Raw genomic sequence first — 24,878 nt, 5'->3', positions numbered from 1 at the left:
TTGCTTTTGAGACTAGGCCTTGTTAGGTAGATAAGAAGGCTTCCAACTCATTATCCTCCTGCCTCTACCTCCTAAGTGCTGGGGTATGCATGTCCTGCAAAGCCTGACTCACTCTATGCTTTAGAGCAGTGAAAATCACTAGGGACCAAAGAGCACATTAAATAATGACCGAAGGCTCAGTCTACAAAGACGCCAACTCTAAATACAGAAGCACCAAACAATAGAGTTTCAAAACACACAAAGCAAAATTTGATGAAGTTGAAGAAGAAAAAAATAGGTAAATGGTCAAAGATGGTTATTTTCTTTAATAGCCAGAACCATGGGAGCTATTTTCCATAAATTTCAGTGTTTTGTTAAATTTTCCATAATTTCTAGTAAATTTTCCATTTAAATGAAACATTTTACAAATTTAAAAATAATTTAAATCATGCCAAGTTTGCTTTCAGTCATCATGGAATGAAAATTAATAACAGAAAGACAACTTGAAAATTACCACATACTTGGAAGTCAAATAATAGGTTTTAAATAATTCATGGTTCAAAAAAGAAAACACAAAAAATTAAAACTAACTAGATATTATGGAAAATTAAGTAAAACACTTAAATCTATAGAATGTAGCTACCACCATGCTGATGGAGAAATCTGTGCCCACAGTAGTTTACGCTGGAACAATGGAAACACCTCCAAAAGCAAGCTGTATTACTGACTAAAGGACCTTCAAAAAGAAGAGCAATGCCCACTAAGAGCAAGCAGAAATAAAGATCCAGGAGCAGAATCAGAGAGATTCAACAGTCCAGCATTACAGAAAACTAACAACAACAGGGTAGCTGTTTTTAAAACTGGGGACAGTGATGCCTGCTATAATCTTGGCTCTTGGGAAGCTAATGGGAAGCTGGATTTGGGCCAACCTGGGCTACACAACAAGAGACTGCCTCAGAAGAAGTCAGGCATGGTAGCGAACACTTGTATCCCCAGCTAAAGAGACTGAGACAGGAAGACCGCAAGTTCAAGGCCCGCCTAGGCAACTTAGCAACCCTAACCCCAAACCGAAGATTCTAAAGGGTGAAGGATGGAGTTCACTGAGAACACTTGCCTGGCATGTTCCGATGTTCTGATTCAATTTCCAGTGTCACAAAACAAAACAAAACAAAAAATCTGAAGAACGTTAGAAAATATCAATCAGTGTTCTTCAAAAGTGTCAAGATCATTCATGTCCAAGGAAGAATAAGAAGCTTTCTCCTACTGGGGGAGAATAGGGAGATACTGCAGTTGGCAATGTTTAAGTGGAAAATCTGCTGGGCTCTGACTAAGCTGAACTGCTGTTCTGTTAATAGTACCAGTGTGAGTGGAGCAGAACCCACGGATGCTCTCACTCAAAGAGAATGAATGTATAATACCTTGGTGGATAGTGAGCGCTCCGGTAACAACAGACCTCCTATTCCTGGTAGTTTGTAAAAAGAAGAGAACATTGGTAATACTGGAAACGTAAGAAGTTGAGTATGGCCTTGACACTCTACCCAGGATAAGGTGACCAATTACTTAAAAATATTATCTTTTAATTCAACATACTGCCTTCTTTTTCCATCTTGAAAACAACCCCTAAAGAACTTGGGACGCTCCAGTGTCTGCCTGGGCCTGCTTTAATCAGTCCAGATTCAGGGAGTTCAGTAATGTCTGGTGTGGCTGCTGGACAAATCTAGGACTCTATACTCAAGCAGTAAGCTATTTTAAGCAACTTTTTAACAGCCCTGTCTCAGATATATAACTGTCTCTCAAATATCTGGAATGCCATATGGTTCTGGAGTATATTCAAGATTAAGAGAAGCTCAAGGCAAGAGAAAATTCTAAAAGAAGAAAGTCCTTCCCTGTAGTCCATGTGACAAGAAATAACAGCTTTCAAGTGTCCAGGAAAAATGCAGACCTGAGAAATGACTTCACTGTCTCCCTGGGTCCTCCTCCTCTCTCCTTGCGCTCAGCTTTAGATACTCAGACTGTACTGTCCCCAGGAGTTCATTGCTTCTGAACAAAGTTCAGTAGGAACAGCTGCGTGGCTCCTCAGAGCCTTTGAAATGCTGATGGACCGTCAGATGGGACAGATCTGAAGGCCTGAGCACCCAAAATATTATCTGCTGAAATCTGTTTTCATCAAGAGGTTGCAACCTGAGCCCAGGACAGATTTGGAAAGAGAGTCACCTCGCCTTGTCCAAGGGTTATACACCCACAAATCCAACCAACTGTGGAATGAGTACACATGCATGTACACACACACACACACACACATAGTACGATTAATAAAAACTCAGAGACAGAAACTGAGGTTCAACCTGAAGATCAGAAAAGCAAAACAGCCAGCCATGGGCTCTTACCTCTACCTCAGTCCAAAATGGCGATTCTGCCTCCAGGAATCTCAGAATGAGACTGTGAGTGAGAGCTGTCTCCTCCCATCTTAAATTCCTCTCCAGTATTGGAATTAAAGGAGTGTACCACTACTGCCCAGTTTCTGTGGCAAACTAGTGCGGTTACTGGGATTAAAGGTGTGTGTCAACACTGCCTGGTCTGTAAGGCTGATCAGAGCAGCTGTTTTACTCTCTGAACTTCAGGCGAGCTTTTATTATTAAATGAAATATCACTACACACCCACATGCTCATTCGCACACGCTTGTGCACTTTTGATTGATTGTGTCTGGGCTTGGGGAGATGGCTCAATGGGTAAACCCTTTGCTATGTAAATAATGAGTATTTGAGTTTGAATGCCCAGAACTCATGTAAAAGCTGGGTGCAATTGTGTGCATCTGTAATCCCAGCACTCCTATGGTAAGATGAAAGGCAGAGAATTCCCAGAATCCCATTTGATAGCTACCCTGGTAGATGGAAGCAGCAAACAACAAAGAGGCCTTGTCTAAAACAAGGCAGAAGATGTGGGCCAATGCACAAGGCTGTTCTCTGGCCTCTACAAGCTCATGCATGCCTGCATTCACATGCACAAATCTGCAGATACACACACATAACATAGACACTATGTGTAAATACGCATACATAAAAGATTATCTGTTTGGACCTATACAGGCTTTCCCCCCATTTTTATTATTTAAATGATACAGTATATAATACCTGTCACTTGCACTGGGAACTGTGAGTTTGTGTGGAGATAATTTTGGGTACATGGGGGGGTTGTGTGGGCTCTTTGCAAATCTCGCAGCATTTTATATTAGGGATTTGAGCATCTGTGGCTCTCATAGGATGCGGGGGAGGTCCTGGAACCAAGCTCCCATGGATACCAAGGGATGATGCCTATAAATAGATGTTTATGTAGATGTTAAGATCTGACTAATGAGATTGGATGCATGTGACCTTTGCAGCCAAATAACTGCCCATGTATAGACACTGCCTTTCTTGGAGCTCAATCCATTTCTCGACAACTCCTAGCCGACGAGTGAACTCACTACCATGAGACACTCTCAGACATCTCCCAGCCTAGATATTTTACCTTAATGTTTCTAATCCATGACTCGGCCTGTTCCAAATGATCTTCATTGATTTCAGCAAGTTTTTCCCGCCAAGCAGTTGCCTCACCATCAAACGCCACAAAATTGAATTTACGCTTGTATCTCAACTGTTCCTGGAAGAAACAATTATTATTTAGCCATGAAGCCACTCAAATGTAAGCAAAGTTGAAGTGAATCTCCAGGATATCCATTTTTAGCTGTAGAGGCTAGCTGAGAAGTATGTGCAATTGAAAAAACAGTTTCTGCTGCAAAAGGCATTTGAACCAAATTTATAGAATTTGGATGTTTGGCCACTACAGATGTTATATGTGAATATATTGCTAGTATTATATGCCACCTAAATATATGTAGGTAATATTGTACTGTAACATTAAATACTGACTTTAATACTGACACTAACGTAATGCTGATAAGCATGCTAAATGCATAAAGAAAGAATATTCAAAACGTCATCATTTCGGTCACTACCTCTTGGGAAAGGCTCTTATTTTGTACGGACATATTCGCTTGTCTTTCATCAGTCTACACCGTGCCGCTGCTCCCCACCCCAGAAGCTGGTTATATTTTGTATTTCTTAAACACTCTACACTCTCAGCACAACAGACTCATGACAATATTGTGAGACCTAGTTACTATGGAAACTGGATTCAGAAAGCAGCCTGCTTCCAAGAAAATGATTCAGGGGCAGCCCAGGTGAGTGGGACAGAAACCGGGTGCCCCCATCATAGTCCTCCCTTCTTCCCATCTGCAACTTTGGGACCGGTGCACACAGCTTCCCTAATAGACGTAGGAAAGTAAGTTAAAAATTCAAGATAATAAAAATCTGGGAAACAACAGAGGTTTGTGTGTATCATAGGTTAGAGGCAACTCCAGGAGGAAAGTATAGACACCCACCTGAGTGACCCAGGGGTGATGGCGACATAAAGGACCCAATCAGAGGACAGGTCTGATTGCAGGGAGCACTGAGAGAGTTCTAGAACAGTAGAGGGCGCATTTCTGGACTGGCTTTCTCAGGAACCCTGCAGTGCAGTGTGGCCCTGCCCACTGTCCAGAGCCACTCCGGACAAGGACTACCGAAAGCGTGTTTATGAGACAGCAGCCCAGGTACACGCCCGTGACACCCCCACCTCACCCGTATGAGCCGGATGATCTTATCCTTCACCAGGTCCAGTTTGCTCTTCATTGAGTGAGATGTATCAATGAGGACATAGATGCAATCTCCACACACTTTCCCAAAGAGGGCTCTACTCCCATCTTGCAACCACTTAATCCTAGACAGGAAAGAGTATTAAAGTAAATAGTCTATGGACAAGATCGCCTTCATCGGAACACAGGGCTACAGAACCAGAACTCTGCCATGCTGTTTATACCTGATCTTTGATGAATGAATTCCTGACTTTCAGGTTTTAGTTTTTTGTTGTTGTTTGTTTGTTTTTCTGTACAAAAAAAAAAAAAAAAAAAAAAAACCAACCCTGCATTTGAGGCTGGAGAACACTTGGCTCAACACTTAAGATCACTTGCAGCTCTTTCAGAGGATTCAAATTCAGATCCTAGCATCCACATTAGGCACCTCACAATTACCCATAACTCCAGCTCAGGGGGGACCCAATACTCTCTTCTGGCTTCTGAAGGCACTCTCATGTGCACACATGCAAACACACCACACACACAAATAAAAAGAAATCTTTTTAAAAAGAAAATTTTGCATTTCAACTGCACTCTTATCAGGCCCCTCCCCTTCCCATCACCAATTCAAGCAGAACAAAACAAAGAAAATCAATATGACAGAAAAATAGATGCAAAGAAAGCCACGAGCAAATAGCTTCCAGATCTCTCGGCTCTCGGCTATGACTCAAGAGGTCCCGAAGCCTGTGGAGTAAGTGGACAGGGCTGAGCAACTCAGGGCTCTGAACCAACCAAGTACCAGGTGGTTTCATGCACAGGGCAATACTCGAGAGTTCATCACAGGATGCATTGAAGCTCATAGCTTCAGGAAAAGCCTTGCAATGAGGGCTGGGGAAAGAGGATAGAGAGAATGTCTTATGGAATGGAGTTCAGCAAGTCTTAGGCAACTTTGTAGGGCAAAATGCCAACTAGCACTTACTATAGAGAAAGGTAGGGAGACTGGGAGGGATTGGAGTAGGGTGCACTAGCGGTCGGGGTGAAGCAATGATCAGGGCATGTGTGTGAAGAAATTACAGAAGTCAAAGAGAAAAACCATCCAAGAGTACTCACTGGAGCGTACGCATTTGAGAACAGCAGCTCCTTTCCCCAGCAGTCAGGGCAGAGTATCAAGTGGAATTCTACTATGCTGCTACCTCGCTAGTAAAGCCAAGTCAGCCCTAGGGTAAAGACTACTGTGGGCTTAATTAAACCTGTGTAACTTAAAATATGGCTTAGACTCAAATACACGCTCACAAAATATATATAACACGCTCACAAAATATATATATAAATAAATATATATATATATATAATTGCAATCAAGTCTATCATTCAACAGTGTAAAAATTCAAAATGCCTGGAAAGCCAGAAGAAAAGAGAAAATAACTCCCAGGCATACCAAGAAGCAGGAAAATATCCACGATTAGTGAAAATCTGAACCACAGAGCCCCAAGCAACCCAGACACTAGAATTAGCTGAAAAAGGTGCTACGAGGTCACTACAAATGTATTTTACATGTCCAGGAACAGAACCAGAAGAGAAATGGAAGACGTAAAATGGTCCTAAACATTGCAGAAGAGGAAGTGGAAAGAATGTCAGAGACAGTGAATGGAGAAGAATACTGAGAAACGCTGAGTCCCAGACAAGATGTAGTGTCGTAGTGCCGTTCTCCTGAGCTCAAAGCAGCTGTGGTTACCTTTACAGGATCTGCATGAAGCCAAATCAGTTAGAAGGATCCAAGCCAGGGTGGGGCGGTGCTCCTGAGGCTCCAGGAGAGCACTTGCTGAGGAACTATTGGCATTTTATTGCTGGTGGAGTGGGGACTTGCTCTTTTTGAGCGTGTTCTTGCTGACAGGTTTCCTATGCTCCAGTGGATGGCCCCATGCCCGTTCATATATGGGCAGCACTAATCGAACTTAGTAGTTATGAAGAAGGAGAAGAGAAAAGAAGAAGAGAAAGAAGTCAATGATGAGGACAGTGGCATCAAGTGGGGCCGTGTTAGACGTCACAGGTGGAACCGGAGGAGGAAATCCCTATTTCTTTACATATATGTAATGGAATTCTCAAGGATAAATACAAATTATAATAAATAATAAAATGTAAAAGACCCTAAGTGGGACACCTAGAAGGACACATCTGACCTGGACAGTAAATTATATAGCATTCATGGTAAGCGGGACAGCAGAGAAAAAGATCAGAGAATTTCTTATAGCATAGTAGTGAGAAACAATTCAAAGTGGAACAGAAAACCAGCAAGAAAAAGTTCTGCAACATACAAGAAGTGTGTCTGTAATTAGGCTCTGCAATAGACAGAAAAGGGAGAAACAGAAAAGATATTCAAAATAATGTTCTATTTTGATGAAAACAGTCTGCCCACAGATTCAAGGAGATCAAAGAACCTATCAGAAGAGAAGAGAAGAAACCATAGCAGAGTACATCACAAATTTGATGAAACCCAGTGATTAAAAGCAGCAAGGGGGGAAAAAAACCACAGTGCAGAGGAACAAGTCTAAGAATAAAGGTCTTCTTATCATAAACCATGCAGACCAGAATACACTAAAGATTTTAAAAAGAAACAACCGATAAAAATTTCTAACTAGAATTCTATGCATAGCATAAAGATCTTTAAACGGTGGGGGGGGGGCGGTGAATTAAAGAGGTTTTCACTCTCACGGGGCCAATACAATCCATCACTAACAGACTCGAACCACAACAGATACTAAGAAGACTTTTCAGGTAGAAACGAAGGAATGCCCAGTGGAAGTCTGGATTTACATCAAGGAGTGAAGAGTAATAGAAATAAGCATGAACAAATACAACATGTATTTATTCTATGTGTTAGTCATTAGATTAGGACATTAGACTATTTGTACTGCATTGTCAAATTCATAGGGGCTGTATATATAAAGTTCGTGGTAACTATGAGAAAGACAGAGGGGGTGGACATTGTAATATTATAATATACACAAAGTGGTATGATCTTGTCTGAAGGCAGACTGAGAGGTTAATCTGTATAGCATAAATGTCAAATAGTCACATATAGCAGATAGGGCAAATGTGGCAACAGTGCAGACAAAGAGAAGAAAAAAAAAGGCCACAGAAGGGGGCACAAAAGTTTGAAAGCGAGCAGAGAGAAGACAGAGCAAACAGAAAATAAATGATAAGTGAGTTAAATGGGAATCATCACAGCACCACCATCACTGGTACACATTCTGTCTCCAAGAAGCCCAGTTAATGATGAGCCAGGCAGGCACAGAGAAAAGGAAAAAGATGAACCCTGGAGACAATGATGATGGTTAGGCTGGAGTCACTAACTACTCAGATATCAGAGTAAGTACATTTCCTAGTAAGGAATTTTAGCAGAGTTGAATGGGGCATTTCATATTATAAAGGAGCTGATCCACCGAGCAGATATAACATTCTGCAACATACATGCACCAACTAACAGAATTTCAAAGTAGTAAGGAAAAGTTGATAGACCTGAAAGAGCCACACAGAAATGACTCAGCATTTCAACATTTTCTCAATAATTTATAGAACAACTAAAGAAAAATATCAGTATGGATGACTAGCACAGTACAACCAACAAAATGAAATTTATATATCTAACTAACATACACAGCCTACTTTCTTTTTTTCTTTCTTTTTTCTTTTTTCTTTTTTTTTTTTTTGGTTTTTTTTCGAGACAGGGTTTCTCTGTAGCTTTGGAGCCTGTCCTGGAACTCCCTTTGTAGACCAGGCTGGCCTTGAACTCACAGAGATCCGCCTGCCTCTGCCTCCCGAGTTCTGGGATTAAAGGCGTGCACCACCAACGCCCAGCCCACAGCCTACTTTCCAAGAAATGTTAATATTGTCCAAGTTCTGTACCACAAAATCTTTCTACAGAGAAGGAAACTCCAGGCTTTAATGGTGAATTCTGCCAAACATATAAGGTAGAGACGGTGCCAATTCTCAGAGTTCTGCAGGAAACAGAAAAGGAAAAGAGCTCCTACCCACTCTTGATACCGGAAGGGACAAAGGGACCCAGAGGCAAGCAGCATGTCTCCTACAAGACTAGAAATACAAACTAAAGAGTCATCTCTGAAGCCATAGCAGGGGGAGACTCTCGACACAGGGCAGCTTTCTGTGAGTAATCCATCACCATGTGGCCTTTGAGATGCTGGGGCTCTGGGTATAAATACTAGGCAGTTGGGTATCTGCTACATGAGACTTTGTAATAAAAATGGCACAAGGAGAGAGGGGACGCTCAATTTCAAATGGCTGTAGCAGGCTGCCACTGGCTTAAACCCATTAGATTTAGCATCTGGCACAATCCAGAGAGCAGATTTACAAATGTCATCACTATTCCCACTTTATAACCAAGGAAACAGATGCAGAAAGACATTAACTAACTTGCCCAGGGCCAAACAGCAAGTGGCATAGCTGGGGTTTTCATTGTTTTTTAATTTCTTATTTTTCCAGTCCTCCGAGACCACAGGGCCAGTATCCCTAAATGAATTTGATCTCCGTGGTCTAAAACTGTCTGCTGACATCTGATACCTGAGGGTATTAATTTAAATTATCCACATGGAATCAACCCTGAGGTCATGGCATCAGTACACCATACTCAATGAGCATGGCAGATTGTAAGAGCACAACAGGATAAAGACAGATAGGAGGTCATGTATTCTCATTGTTTTCTAAAATATATACAGCATCTGATTATTTTGCAATTTGTCACAGCTATGTAAGAGCTGCCTTGAGCTGGAATAGTTCTGTAAGAGAGCATAGATGCAATATAGTCTACAATATACCCATGCCCCCCCCCCAAGCATAAATAGAAGTACCCCTTAATCTCCTAATAGCCATCACTTCAAAATTGTTCCTTTGGAAGCTGAGGAGATGGTGCCATTGACAAAGTACCTGTCACAAAAGCATGAGGACCTCATCTCTGATGCCCAGCGCCCACATAAAAGCCAGGGATAGTGGTACATATCTGTAACCCCAGTCCCGGGGAGACAGGCAGCTCTCTGGGGAGCATTAGTCAGCCAGCCTAACTAATCACTGGGCTCCAGGTTCTGTGGGAGACCCTGCCTCAAAAATTCAGTTGGACATCAACCTCTGTCTTCCTTCCACATGTACATATGTCCCCCACCATGCACACACAATAACAACTCTGTCTTCCCTTTCTGATGAAATCTGAATACCAGTATTTCTCTTTTATTGATAATATCATCAATAAACCATCAGATGGAATCTTTGACAGTGATGTCTATTGGTCACTTCACTCAGTTGGGCTCACGCGGTATTGCACGAGAGACTAGCTCACTAGTGACCACATACGAACACACCAACCTCCTCTGGGTCCTGGCCAGGGCTGTGTGAATTCTCTCACTGTACCATCTGCACTTCTCCTTGGTGATGCTGACGTGGACCAAGCTCCCATCCTTCCAGGGAACATGGATGAATCTGTTGCAGTATTTGGCATGGATTGTCTTCCTATTGGGGTCCTAAAGAAAGGACAAAGTCAGAAGGCTCGAGCAGGTTCTCAGCGGGGGGGGGGGGGGGGGACCCACGACTCCTCACATGGGTCCACAAAAATAACTAAAAACTGAATAAAGTCTGGTCATCTCTGTATCCATCTTGTATCTGTCTCCTCTGAAGCCATTACCTGGTAAATCTGCACATTGGGATGTTAATCTCCAAAGGAGTGCCTGAACATAACATAACAATGGCTAGCATTGTCCCTTCTGCAAGGATACTGATAAGAGCAACTGAAACATCTCACTGTGCAGAGTCCTGTTCCAGATCCCCCCTGATACCACCCAAAAAGGCGCCTGAAGGTCTGTGCTAAACCTGCAATTACTCCGGATTCCAGGAACAGTAGAGCCTCAAAGATACATGACTCTATAATGAGCTGCCTTCCCCCACACAGCAGCCGTAACTATCTTACAGATCAATCCTCTCAGCAATGGCGGTAACAACTTCAAACCTCACAGAACCAGAACTGAGACAAGATCAACCAGATGGAGTTTGCCCAGGACAGCTGAAGTCGACAGCCCTTTCCCTTTGCCCCAGTTCTTCCTGTATTAAGACTATGGTTCAAGTCGGTGCCCCAAAGACAGACTTTGGGGTCAATGAATTTCTTTGTCTACACTTTACAATATGAACAGTAGCCATGTTGATGAAATCATTCACTCTTACCTCTCTAAATGGAATAATGGGGTATGAATGAGCCCATTCTGTGGGGAATCCCAGGCCTTGGGCTTTGGGGCTAACGCTGTAATAACAAGGCCACTCAGAAACCACATAAGGAAGAAAAATAGCCACGTAGCACCCCCATCTCTACTTGACTCGTATGCCTCTTAGCACATATCTCCACTGAGAGATCATTCACGTCTAAACTCAACAAGCATGTGCTGGTGTCTGCTCCACAGACAGTCCTGTGATGGAGGCCATGGACAAGGTCAGAAGCACACATGTGATCCCATCTGTGTCTTGGAGAAGCCAGTGATTCCTGCAAGGGGAGGGGAGGGAAGGAGAAAGGAGAGAAAAAGAAAGGAGGAGGGAAGGGAGGTAAGGAAAGAAGGGAAGCAAAGAGAGATGGAAAGAGAGGGGGACGGGAGGGGATAATAGAGAGGACAGGAAGGGAGGGAGGAAGGGAGGGAGGGAGGGAGGGAGGGAGGGAGGGAGGGAGGGAGGAAGGAAGGAAGGAAGGAAGGAAAGAAGGAAGGAAGGAAAGAAGGAAGGAAGGAAAGAAGGAAGGAGCGGGGGAAAGAGCATTAGAAAACAAGAATTGATCCCTGAATTTAAAATTTCATACATCCCAATTTCCATGGAGAAGTGGGGATTTTGCATAATCAGAGCAGATTCTGAGCACACAGGAAGGGAAGGGAAGAGCTGGAGAAAGAGAATGGATCACATTCATTGGAAGAGCTGGCCTTCAAGGAGAAACAGAAGGAAGCAGATGAGGCACAGGCAGAGGCAGATACTAGTAGTTATCACTCCGAGGGGGTGGGAGCCACGCACAGTAGGAAAAAGCCATCAAATGCCTGCGTGCAATCAAATATCATACAGTAGCCAGGGAGACAGCTCAGCTGTTAAAGTACCTCCTGCGCAGCATGAAGACCTGAGTTCAGATCCTCAACACTCATGGAAATAGCTGGGCAGGGCAGCATACATGTATCCACAGTGCTGGCTGGTGGAGGAGTGACTGAGACAGGAAGATCCTCAGCACACTGGCCAGCCATCCTAGCTAAATCAATGGATGAGCTTCTGGCACAGGAAGAGACCCTTTCTCAAAAGAAGAAATAAGATGGAAAGCAATCAAGAACAGTGCGTGACACTGACCTCTGACCTACACACATGCACACACACGCATGCGTAGATACACACAATCATAAAATGCATGCTTATAAACTGATGGAAAGCTCTCAAAGACAACACTGAGTGTCTAAAGTAAAAAGGGGAAATGAATGAACGAGTCAAATATGAGCCCATGCATGGAGTGTTAAATAGGAGCAAGGTCAACTCTTCCTGGGGACGGAAGCACTAATCCAAAGTGAAACTGGGCATCGTGGCTGAGTGCTTGTCCCCAGATTTCTCCAGAACAGTCAATGGTCATTCCCAGGAAATGGCACAATATTGGATTTCAATAGCTTTGGGTAAAGTCCTAGAAAAGTAATCTAAGTGGTATGGTTAGAATTGATTGTGTGGGCTATGTTTGTAGACCTTCATAACAACTCAAAGGCACATCATAAGTCAAAGGCACACCTACGACAGGGAGGGGAATGGCGGTGTGGAGGAGGAAGTCATTGGAAGAGGGGCTAAAGAAATAAAAGATCAGAGTGTCGTAAGGGTCAACCATGTGGGACTGACATCCTGAAGAGTGAAAACAGGGGCTGGAGTCCGCAGTGGCAAGGAACAAACTCATCTTCAAGGACATGAGCAGGTGAAGTGAGCTCAGCATAGCCCGAAGAGGTCTGACGACTTGGTAAGGCTCGTCAGGAAGCAGTAACAGGAGAGAAGGCTACCACCCACATCAGGCCAATGGGTCCAAGAGAGAGAGTCCAGCCCAAGAACTCAAGGGTCACATAGGGACGAGAACCAGGAGACAGGTGGTGGGTCAGTGGTGAGCGATATGCTGCCAAGAGGGGTGGGAAGGGAGCTGTCCTCTGCCTTGGTGCCTTTCCTCTCCTTCTCCACCAAACCCCTGGGGCTGTCCCACAAAAGCATCCTTCCTGCCTATCTCTCAGTCCCGCGATATTTCCCTGGAAGTCTGAAGCACAGCCAAGTGAAGCAGCAGCAGGCCACAAAGCTACGGGGAGGCAGGCTACCAGGCAGCAGCATGACAGAATGACATAGCGACATGGCAGCCCAGAGGGTCCCATTTGCAGCAGCCTCTGTCTGTCACAGGAGGAGTTCCTACCAGCTGGGAGGCCCAGCAACCTCATCCCCTCCAGTGTGAAACTGAGCACAAGTAGCTAAGGTATCTTGATGAGACAGAGCACAAAGCACTCCCAGGGCTGATTTTCTACTTGTGACGTCAGTGTCTGTGATAGAGAAAAGACCGCGTCTCCTGGGCATCTCCTAACAGTTAAGCTCTCTGCTCAGACAGGCAGTTCCCAAGTTGGACCTGACAACGCCCAGCTTAAAGACAGAAAGAAGGAAGCTACTGGTAGTGAAATGAACCCCACCCCTTCATCCATCTTGGAAACACTACACACCAAGGTCTTTCTAGCCATTCATTTCTCAGATGTGAACAGCTACACCACATCTAAACCAATGTTTATATAGATAATCATACACTGGATTCACCCCTGGATGCCAGGGAACTCTAAGAGTCCACCCATTTTACAGCCACAATGTCCCCCTACATAACACAACCTTGGGAGCAACCCAATTTGGGATCTATGGTCTGAAAATATGAAGGAACAATGTTTTCCTACCACCGTCTATGAAAAGAAATAGTTAGCATAATTCTCAACCTTCACCATATTATTATGCATTAGCACAAGAAACATGAGCTAGGCTTCAATTTATAAGCCTCTTTCTTCAGATTGGCCCTTAAAATGTCATTGAAACTGCAAAGAAGGAAGGCAAAGTCCACAGCAGAGCCTGACCCAGAGCCTGCCATATTGTCGGAAGCTCACAGCAGGCTATGTCAAATTCGGCAAGGGTGAATACTTATAAGTACCCAGCACAGAATATTTCTAAGTGAAAATTTAGTTATGGATGACTTCCTGAACATGACTGAATGATGTCTACAAAGCTAGAAAACTGTGCTCGGGAGGAAAGCCACTAATGAGATTTCCCCTGTGCGGCAGCAATTACTCGGCCTCCTAGGATATGGCAGGAAGCAAGCTTTTCGTCAATGCTGCATTTTTCTAATTCAATTTATGTATTTTCCTCCTGCAGTCCGTCGTAAACACACAGGGGTAAGGAGGTAAAAGCACAACACAGCGGAACCTGAACAGCTAGAAGAAAACAGCCCGACTGGGGAGGGAGGTCAGGCAAGGAGCTGGGTGGTCAGCCAGTGTAGTTACACATCAGAGTGGGCAGGGTCCCCTCTGGTGGATCTACAAGCCTCTCAGTAGTGGCCTTGACCCTGAATCATAGCCTTTAAGGATGTGTGTATATATATATACATACACACGTACACACACATACACACACCAAGTGACCCAGTATTTGAGCAGGGCATTGATCCTCCCACGTCCTCCATTTCCAACACACAGACAGACACACAGACACACACACACACACACACACACACAATTTTCTGCTTCACAATGTGACACTGCTTAGTCTCTCTGGATATATTAAGAATTGATTCTGAGTATCGTGGCCCCTGTTCTCCACCTACACATGACCATTTCCTAGTGTGCAGCTGTTGGTCCTCCACCTTCACCCTCACCTGGATGTCTGCCATGGTTTGAATGTGGTTTGTCCCCACCGTACTGAGCGTTCGTCCCCAACAGGGCAGTGCCAGTAGGTGGTGCCTTTAAAAGCTGATTAAACAGACACTCTAGTATCTCTGTCGGCGTGAGCTAGGAGACTCAGGAGAGGGATCAGTCACCCTAAGAGTGGACTGTCCCACCAGGTCAGCTTCCCTGCCTGTGCTGTTTTTCTTGCTGCTGTCACAAGGTACCCAGCAAACCCAAGCTAAGGGAGGAAGTGAGGTTTTGTCGTGGCCCATGGTTTGAGGGTACAGTTCATCGTGGTGGGGAGGGCATGGCAGCAGGAACATGGGTGGCTGCTCAACGCCGCATCTGCAGTCAGCGAGAAGAGAGATGGGTGTCGGTGCTCAGCTCTCTCTCTCCTTTTCAATCAGAACCCCAAGCCCTGGACTGGTGCTGCCCACATTTAGGGTAGATCTTCGCACCTCCCTTAGCCCAATCTAGAAACTCCTTCATAGATAAGCCCAAAGGTTTCTCTCCCAGTGATTCTAACTCGCGTTGAGAACCATCAACCATTGCAGATCACACTTATCTCCCCTCTCTCTTTTCTCCCCTCCCCTCTCATCTGTGACATAACTAATGTAAAATTCTGGTACCCACCTCAGACCTAATGACTCAAATGCATGATGGGAGAATTTAGAAAGCATTCAAACTGAGAATAATTTGGTCTTTGGGAGCCAGAGTCAGACACTGTGAGAAGTTGCATCCCCATGGACCCCATTTGGCACAATGGAACTATATCTCTCAGAGTTTGAAACAGGCTCATCTGCTGCTAGGAGCCTTTGGAGAATCCAATTTTATGTTTACTGGAAATCTACTATATGCTGGCAGGTGCTCACTGGAGTAATGCATCTTCAAGATGTTTGAGATTCAAGAGGACCACAGGGACGCCTGGTTCTTACATGCTCACCAGCAGTTTCTCCCTTCTATTCAACATGGGAGAACACAGAGCCTCTCATCTGACATAATATTGAACAATTCAGAAACTTGCAAGACTTGAATGTCCATTGGCCCAGCTTGTAGCTTTGGTATAACTCACTTCTATCTGCTATTATAGCTTAAAAACTTAAGTGTATCTCCAAAAGGGCCCGTGGTGTATGCACCCATGGTGGCAGTGTTGGGAGCAGGGAAAGCTCTAAGAGGTAAGGTCTACTGGAAGATCATGGGGACTGCTGATGACAGTAAGTCATGCTGATCTTGTGGAATGAGATCTGGTTGCAGCACAATGAAGTCATCAGCACTTCAGCCTTCTGCCCATGGCTAGCTAGTTCTGCCCATGCCTAGCTAGTTCTGTTCATGGCTAGCTAGTTCTGCCTGTGGCTAACTTATTCTGCCCGTGGCTAGCTAGTTCTGCCCATGACTAGCTCGTTCTGCCCATGGCTAGCTAGTTCTGCCCGTGGCTAGCTATTTCTATCCATGACTGCCCGTGGCTAGCTAGTTATATCCATGACTGCCCATGGCTGTCTGCTTCTCTGTGACACCACTGGGAGCTAGGGAACTGCATCAGAGACTAAATAGATGGTACCTACCTGGTATTAGGCCTCCAAAAGTGTGAGCTAACTATAAGTTTTTCTTCAAAAAGCACCTAGCATCAGGCATTCTGTTTTGGTCACTCAAAACAGACTAGGACGTGTAGAAGCCATGCCCAGGCTTTGACTACTCCCGTGGGTACCATCTAGAGAAGAAGGCGGGAGGCAAAGGGACATCTGTTTCACGGAAACCCTGGATGATTCCCTTCCCTGCCATCTTTCAATGTGGTCTCTCCCTCGGCTTCTGATCCAAGGGAGGCTTCCTGCTCCCCCACCCCCAGGCCAGAAGAGAAAGTCCACAGCCCCACCAGCTTTCACCTACCGCACTGGTCTGCACAGACTCGTCTTCCGGTTTGGCTCTTATGTCAACGACTCCATCAGCGTGGCGGAAGGAGCAGTCAGTAAGGACGTCATAAAAGGTCAGCTTCTGGGCCTTCAAGCTGTATTTCTGGAGCCACTGCTGAGAATCCCAGGTGTCTTCTGCGTTTTCTTTATTCTCGGCAGACGTTGCTCCTGGAATCATAGTTCATCAACCACTCAGATCGCACGGCCAGTTCCTCCAACACTCCCACCCTCATATATACCGTCTGGAACATTCCTGCTGCCAGACTATGGAGCCCAAGCATCTCCCCAGGAAGTATATACTACAGCGGGACTCTTCATTTTATCTCATTTCCTCCTCTACGTGTGTGAAATGGCCTCACACCAGAACGGCTCTGGCTGAGAGACCAGGACCACAGGTCAAGAAAGCATTGAATACAAGGTCAGAAGCTTTGGGTTCAAGTCCTGGCTGTGCCATCCACTACCTTAGGAAAGTAGCTCAAATGTGATTCACCCATTTGGCCATTCTGAGCTCAGGCAAATATCTCTACCTGTAGATGGAAGACGGTATCTGCTTGGCCTTCTTGGAGAATCTGATTTTATATTTATGGAGAATTTATTCTAGGCTGCCAGGTTATTAATATAATGTATTCATTCTATTCAGTATGGGAGAAGAGTGGGGTTTTCTCTTGACACACTGTTAACTAATCCAGGGACTGCTAATGCCTGAATTCCTATAGGCCTAGCTCATGTATAGGAATAGCTATAGCTTAGGTATAGCTCATGTAAACTAGTGATATAATCTAGAAATGTCTATATGGTAGATATTTGGTCCCCAGGGTGGCAAAAGGGCTTCTCATAGTCAGTTCTCAATATCAGTGGTTTCTAAACTCCAGCAACATGCATGAGGGTCGGGAGGTCTGGGGCGGAGACCGAGATTTTGCATGAGTTGTGTCTCGTTCATTTTGTGTTGCTGTGGCAAGCAGAGCAATTCAGCAAATCTGGTCACTTGAGCGTGCCTCATGCAAAGGGGATCTAGAAGGAGGCTCATGCAGCAGGCAAGGTCAGACAACATGCAAAGGTCGCTAGGCCCTGTTGAGAGTGTGGCCCTCAGCTCTGTGGGCTCAAAAACCTCATCTGTCAGCTGAAGTGCCTGGCGCTCTACCTAGAATGTCTTATTCTCTCATCTCACAGGGTACACCCCACAAGGCTAGCTGTCCACCAGCGTTCGGTACATTCTCCTCTGCTGTCTTCCAGAGGTCAGCAGTACCAGTGTATCCCGTCTCCAGGAGGGACTGGTTCAAGGACCGCGCTGTGAGTACCTCAATCAGAGGCTGCTCAAACTTCTTGTGATGATGCACGAAACTGACACCCTTGCCCCTGTACATGTCAGATCATCGCTAGATCCCGTATAACACCTGACAACACTTGCCCACGGTCGCCAGACCGTACTGTTTAAAGAACACTGACAGAATCCCTGCGCATGGCTGGTACAGCGGCTTTTTTTCTTAAATATTTTTGGTTCATAGTCAGTTTTGTCCTTGGAGCCTGAAACTACAAGGCACTGACCATCATCAAAAGTTGCTCCTGGGGTTTGTCCTGCTTTGTCTTCCATTGCTGAGAAAAACACTGAACTAACTGCAAGGGTTTATTTCAACTCACCGTTTATAGTCCATCATCTAGAGAAGCCAACGCAGGAACCCAAGGTAGAAACTGAAGCAGAAGCCACAGGGAAACACTGCTTCCAAGACTCACTCACCTTGCTTTCTTAGACAACACAGGACCACGTGCTGAGGGGGTGGCACCGCCCACAGTGGGCTGAACTCTCCCACATCCACTATTAATCAAGAAAATGCCCCCCAGACAAGCCCACAGGCAGAGCTGATGGAAGCAATTTCTTTTCTGAGGTTTCCCTTTCCTAGGTGACTCTAGTTTGTATCCAGTTGTCAAAAGCTTGCCAGCATGGAGTTAGAGAGACGGCTCTGTGGTTAGCAGCATATACTGCTCTTGCAGGGGACCCAAATAATGTTCCCAGCACCTGTATTGAGCAGGTCACATCTGCCTGTAAGTCCAGCTCTGAAGATTCCAATGTCCTCTTCTGGTCTTTGAGGGCACCTAAACTCACACGCATGCATGCACGCACGTGTACACACACACACAATATTTTAATAAAAATAAATCTTTAAATAAAAGACTAAATTACTGCTAGGCTTACCACATGTAAGGGGCTATATAATTAGACCAGAACCTGGGGAAATAAAACAGCTTGCAGCCAATTAGTCCTCGGTAATGTGTGAAGAGGCTGCCTGTGAGTGTGTCAGCTGAGCCGGCTTTGTCCTCAGATTTTAAAACAATGCCTTGACAGGCTCACTCTGAAACCTCCTGGAGTCGGAACTGATTAAAGCTGGCTTCTGTTTTCGAACTTCCAGCCAATGTAGCATCAAAAGCCCCTCTGAGCAACATCCTGAACGGCAGCCATTGGCGTCCATGTAAACCACAATGTCTTCCTACCCTTCTCAAGGAATTCAAGCAGCTGCCTCCCAGAACACTCCGCCCCTTGAGCTTCCCCTGGGAGCTTTTGGCACCACTGCAAGGAGCTAAAAGATGTGGCTGTCTGTGGGGAGATGAGCATCCTTGAAGATGCCTTCCTATGACTTCTTCAGTCGTTGTTAACCACTCTCTGCATCTTGGGCTCCTCTTTATGTCCTCCTTATATAGCTGGTCCCTTTTCTCCTTTTTCCTGTTCAAATTCTTCATTCAATGATTTCCATAGCAACATGTATCCTTTTGCTCTGCTTGGGGGCCTACCTTCTTAAGGAAAAGATGAAGGTTCTTCATTCAAGCATAAATCCAAACTTAGGAGAAGAAGAACTTTCTGGAAGCCATACAAACCAATCCTAGTAAGTATTTTTAAAGAGTCTAAGATGAACCTTTACCTTGCAGCATCAGGCAGGACCAAGGCTGCAGCCACTTAAGGACAGGAGCCAGGCTCCCAATTATTATCAAAATGAGGGTGAAGACCCCTTCCAACCAGAGCCTCATAAAGGAAATCAGAGGCAGCCAAGCAACCAAAGCAGGGAGCTCAGGCGTGCCAGAGCTGGAGAAACGAGGAGAGAGTGAAGTATTTTTCATATTCATCCAGCGCTAATTACACCAATTAGTGGCTGAGCCTTGTTAGCCTGAGGAAGGGAAGGAGAAGGACATCATCTGTTCATTAGCATCGCTCACTGAGGGATCCTTTCCCAATTCTCCCGCAGTTATTTTAATTAAGAGTGTCGTATGAATTCTCGCCTCCCGAGCCTTCGCTGAGGGCAGAGGTGCGAGCTCATGGCGATTCTGATCACACGGCATCCACACCTCCACATGACAGATTGCTAAAGATGTTCTTGGAGTCCGCACGAGGGAAGCAGACCGTGGAGCGCATCCACACTGCAGAATTTACTTGCCTGGTCCTCTCTGTTCTACTGATCAGTCTCAAAACATTTTTTTTTCCAGGCATGAAGCCATACTGAATAATGCTTTTGAAAACCACTGTGGTATAACCAGGGACACAATCAAAATGATATTGAGTACAGCTCATCAGTCCCCCCTCCCCCGCAGGAACATCTTCTGACACTCATACACCTACCCTCAAAGTGAGATCTGTAAGGTACCATTAAGGATTTACTACCCCCCACCAAACTGCGCCCTCTATCCCTCTCCACTGAAAGTTACTCAGCTGCCACATGGTTCCTGCTATGCTAGGTCCATGAGCTATCCCTGAATGAGGACACTCACTTTCTAGAGATAACATCAATCTGATGGCTCTCCTGGCAAACACCACATGCTCTGTCCCCCACTGAGTACCAATTGCTGCTACTCAGAAAGAGGGCTCCTTAGGCAAAAAGCTGGAGAACCTAAAAACTTGGGGATTATTGATGACTTTAAGACTTCTCCCCTCCCCCCGGCCCCCCAGAGCATGGGGCTCACTGCAAACAGGACTTCCAGTCCTACTATTTGGGAATCTGAAGTTATTTAGATTCAGAGTCTCTTTATCCAAGGAATTATGGAGGGCTTGTGGTCTACACACCAGAGCCTGATACACAATGGAAGGGGGGAGGGAGGGACAAAAGAGGGAGGGTACAGAACTGAGGGCAGCTGGGAACAGAGGGAGACAGACTCTAAGAAATCCCAGTCCCTCTTGCGGGGTGACTCCCTCAGCAGTGAAGAGCTAGAGCACCTACTGATGAGGGAAGTGCCCAGGACCTCACAGGTACCAGGCGGGAGGATGGAGATTGAGGGCAGAAACCCACCATCACTCCTGGAGTCTTCTCGGCAAAGATGGAGGTGAATATCCTTGGTGTCCTGGGTACTGTGCGGGGTTGAGGCCCCATGGGACGCACAGAGGGGCCTGGCGTGGAAGGTCAGATGTGTGCCTGGGTCCAAGCAGGAAGCTCTCGACCCTGCTCTGAAAGGAGCATCAGGTAGCTGGCAGAAGCCTGTCTGAAACTCTTAACTTCAAGGAAGAATAAAATGGAGTTCCAGGGAGTTCTAGGCCTGTTCTCCCCTGGAATACTATAAAGTGATTTTATTTATTTATTTAATTACTTATTTTTTTACTTCCTTCTTGTTAATTTCAAATCTGTAAAAATCAAAGTATGACTTCCATTGCAGTGAAGGGCTCTGCCACTCACCCAATTTGTTTATTCCAACCCTCAGGTCACTAGTTCCTAGGATCCCCGGATCCCCTCAGAGTGAAGAGGAGAGGAGGAGAGAAAAGAATGAGGTGGGAAAGAAACAGGCTTGAAAAAGAAAGCAAAGTCCTAACAATGATGAGAACACAGGGAGGAACGAGGACCCTTTGGGCCATACTTTTCTCACTTTCTCTTCCGCTTCTCACTCTGAACTGCATGGGAAATGGCTTTCAATACAGGTAGCATTTCAGCTGTGAGCGGGGCTGCTTCAGGAGGATGCTAAACCATGACGTCTGCCACAGACTACTCAGTGGCAGGGAGCAACAGTTCAACCCAGTGACAAACCTGCACAGGGTTAAGAAGAAAACATTATCAGGAGCCCAGGCAGCTGAAGAATCACAGGCAGCGGGCTCCAATAAGCCTCCACGCCATGGCCTTCTCAAGTGGGAACAGCTGAGGACCACTGAGACAGGCACCAACCTGTACCTCCAACAGCAACTTTTAAAGAAACTGGGCTGGGAGCTAGAGAGATGGCTCAGGATTTGAGAAGTGAAATGTGAAACAGGCCCCCAATGATGCTGAAGCACGCATGGGCAGCCCGTTTATATTACACGGTTTCATGGTCCGAGCTGTTGAGGGATACTGACCAGGTCTCTTCCTCAAGGAACAAGTTCCACCAAGGTACAGAGTCGGATCGCTGGGTTCAGAGTCCAGAGTGTTAACCATTACACCACAGGAGCGGGTGCGTGCAATTGAAAAGACCTGGGTTCGATTCCCAGCACCCACATGTTGGCGGATGACTATTGGATGCTCTTTTCTGGCCTCTAGAGGCACTGCACGTACATAGTGCATAGACACAAAATACCCATACGCCTAAAATTTAGAAAAATAATAATAATAAATCTTTCTTTAAAAATGTTAAAATAGCCAAGTTGTGGAAATATCTATAGACCAACTTAGGATTTGAATATATAGTGGACAGATGAGTTTAAAAAGAGGAAAGTCTAAAGGGACTTTGGGAACTTGGGAAATTGTGACATCTGAAGGTCTCATAAGTATGTAGTGAAGGCTGGGTTGTCAGTCTTTTATTTCCAAACTGTAACCACCCAATGCTTTTCTTCACCTAGAATCTTCACGAACATCTTATTTCTGACTACATCCATTCTTGGGTGCCTGTTCCTTTTTTCCATAGTGTCCACTGAAGCATGAAACAGCACACATTTCTGAGGTCCCTGCCTTAGCTCACTGTTCTATTGCTGTGAGGAGACAACATGAACAAGGCAACTTGTAGAAGAAAGCATGTAATTGGGGGCTGGCTTACAGTTTCAACAGGTGGGTCCATTCTTATCATGGTGGAGAACACGGTGACAGGCAGGCAGGCAGGCAGGCAGGCAGGCAGGCATGGTGCTGGAGAAGTAGCAGGCAGAAAGGGTGAGCCAGACTGGGCCTCCTGGCACACCTCCTGAAACAAGGCCACACCTCCTAATCCTCCCCAAACAGTTCCACTCAATGGAGATCTCAACCAAACCACCACAGTCCCATTTATCTTATCTCTACTGCTCTTCCTATTGCTAACAGCCAAAACCACTGCTAAGCCTAAGACAATGCATATTTGTGTGTAGGTTCCAAAGTAATATAATTTAGCTTTTACATTGAGGTAGTTAATGCACTGTGAGGTAATTTTTTTTGTTTACGGGTGAGATAAGAGGCCAAGAGTACTGTGTATGCATATAACCAGCTGCTCCCATGCCATTTTTTGGAAGATTAAATTCTCCACATTGAAATGTCTTTGATACCTTTGCCAAAATTAAATCTACAATAGATATATAGATTTATTTGAGGGCCATTCCATGAACCTATGCATCTGTGTTTATAGAGAGTTTTTCTGTATAGTCCTGCCTCAGTGGAAACTCACTGTTGATTATAGACTTGCTGTCTTCCTGCCTTGGGCTCCCAGAACACTGAAATTATAAGTCAATGCCACCACACCTGGCTTTCATGCATTCATTTTGGGACAGCCTTACACAGCCTTGGTTATTACAGTTCTGTTGTAGATTTTAAAGATGACACACACATATCTTCCAATTTCTTTTTCAAGACCATTCCTGGTTATTCTGTGTCCTTTGCATTTCCAAATTTGTTTAGGAACAGCTTGTCAGTTTCTGCCAAAAAGCCAGCTGAGATTTCTTGCAGAAATTGTGTTAAACTTGTAAGTCAGTTTGGAAGAAAGCCATCTCAACAAGCGTATCGCACAACTTTATTAATTTCAAGGATCTGTATCTTCTTTTGCAGTATGCAATCCTTATGCTACTTTCATTAAATTTTTCTAGTATTTCAGTGTTTTTGCATGTGTGTGTGTGTGTTCAGGTATGGGTGGGTGCATGTGTGTGTGTGTGTGTTCAGGTATGGGTGGGTGCATGTGTGTGTATGTGTGTGTTCAGGTATGGGTGGGTGCATGTGTGTGTGTGTGTGTTCAGGTATGGGTGGGTGCATGTGTGTGTGTGTGTGTGTGTTCAGGAATGGGTGGGTGCATGTGTGTGTGTATGTTTGTGTTCAGGTATGGGTGGGTGCATGTGTGTGTATGTGTGTGTTCAGGAATGGGTGGGTGCATGTGTGTGTATGTGTGTGTTCAGGTATGGGTGGGTGCATGTGTGTGTGTGTTCAGGAATGGGTGGGTGCATGTGTGTGTGTGTGTTCAGGAATGGGTGGGTGTATGTGTGTGTGTGTGTGTGTGTGTGTTCAGGTATGGGTGGGTGCATGTGTATGTATGTGTGTGTTCAGGTATGGGTGGGTGCATGTGTGTGTGTGTGGTTGTGTGAGCACATGTGCATGTGGGGGTCAGAGGACAACCTCAAGTGCTTTCCCCAGGAATACAACCCCTTCCTTGAGATAAGGTCTCACATCAGGCTAGAGAGCCTGGCCAGTGAGCTAGAGATGCCCCTGTCTCCGCCTTGTGCTACCATGCCTGGCATTTTACATGGGTTCTGGGGATTCAACTCAGGCCTGTTTGGGAGACAAGTCCTTTACTGACTGAGTTAACTTTCATTTTAATTTTTGGTAGACGTATAGTGAAATTCTTTCCTTAACCTCACTCATGGCATGCCCCTTGCTAATCTACAGACATACAGTCCACTGTGCTTGATGCTCTCTCCTGCAACCAAGGCAAAGATTCTGCCTGGATCCTACATACAGGGAGTGCCCAGGTGAGTGAGCCAGTGCCCCTGGGCAGCCAGCATCTCCTCCTGGGCTTTATTAATAGCTCTATGTGGGGGTATAATTAACCACAATAGCCAATTACACTTAACTCGTGGAAGCCAGCACCCCCTGAACAGCACAGGCCTGGTAAACACTCCCTTCCTGCCGTTCCCTATCAGCCATACCTACTTTCTCTCCTCTAGATTTTTTCCTAAGAGTTTTATTTCCATTCAATTTGATATCTCATTCCATCTCCTTTGTTGTATTGTTTGTAATCCTAGTGATTGTTTGTGGCTAACAATGCACAGGTCAGCCAGTCATGATCTAATGTCAGGTGACGTACCCCTTCATCAGTAACATGTGCTAATGAGAAGCTCAAATCTTCTATGTCTAAACAGGTATTTAGCCTGTGCATATGTGCGTGCGTGCGTGTATGTGTCTGTGTGTGCATAACCACGTGTGTGGAGACCAGAAGCCTGTTGAGTATCCTCTGTCGCTTCCTACCTATTACATATATTTATTTATTTATTATTTTGCAAAAGGCTCCCTCAC

General features: G+C 45.2%; 1 protein-coding gene across 1 annotated transcript in view; it reads right to left on the bottom strand.

Moving 5' to 3' along the window:
• Positions 1-24,878, bottom strand: part of Vwa3b (von Willebrand factor A domain containing 3B) — a 156,790-nt gene that overhangs the window by 66,976 nt on the left and 64,936 nt on the right. Inside the window, exons 8-11 of the mRNA XM_057751290.1 lie at positions 16,460-16,650; positions 10,005-10,159; positions 4,639-4,777; positions 3,488-3,619 (exon numbers count right to left, since the gene is read on the bottom strand). Of these exons, the coding sequence (XP_057607273.1) occupies positions 3,488-3,619; positions 4,639-4,777; positions 10,005-10,159; positions 16,460-16,650 (617 nt within the window). The remainder of the gene's footprint in view (positions 1-3,487; positions 3,620-4,638; positions 4,778-10,004; positions 10,160-16,459; positions 16,651-24,878) is intronic.

This window comes from Chionomys nivalis, chromosome 19 (assembly GCF_950005125.1).
Source record: "Chionomys nivalis chromosome 19, mChiNiv1.1, whole genome shotgun sequence".
Lineage (NCBI taxonomy): Eukaryota > Metazoa > Chordata > Mammalia > Rodentia > Cricetidae > Chionomys > Chionomys nivalis.
Note: the sequence above shows the minus strand (reverse complement) of the source record. Positions and strands in the feature narration are given on the sequence as shown.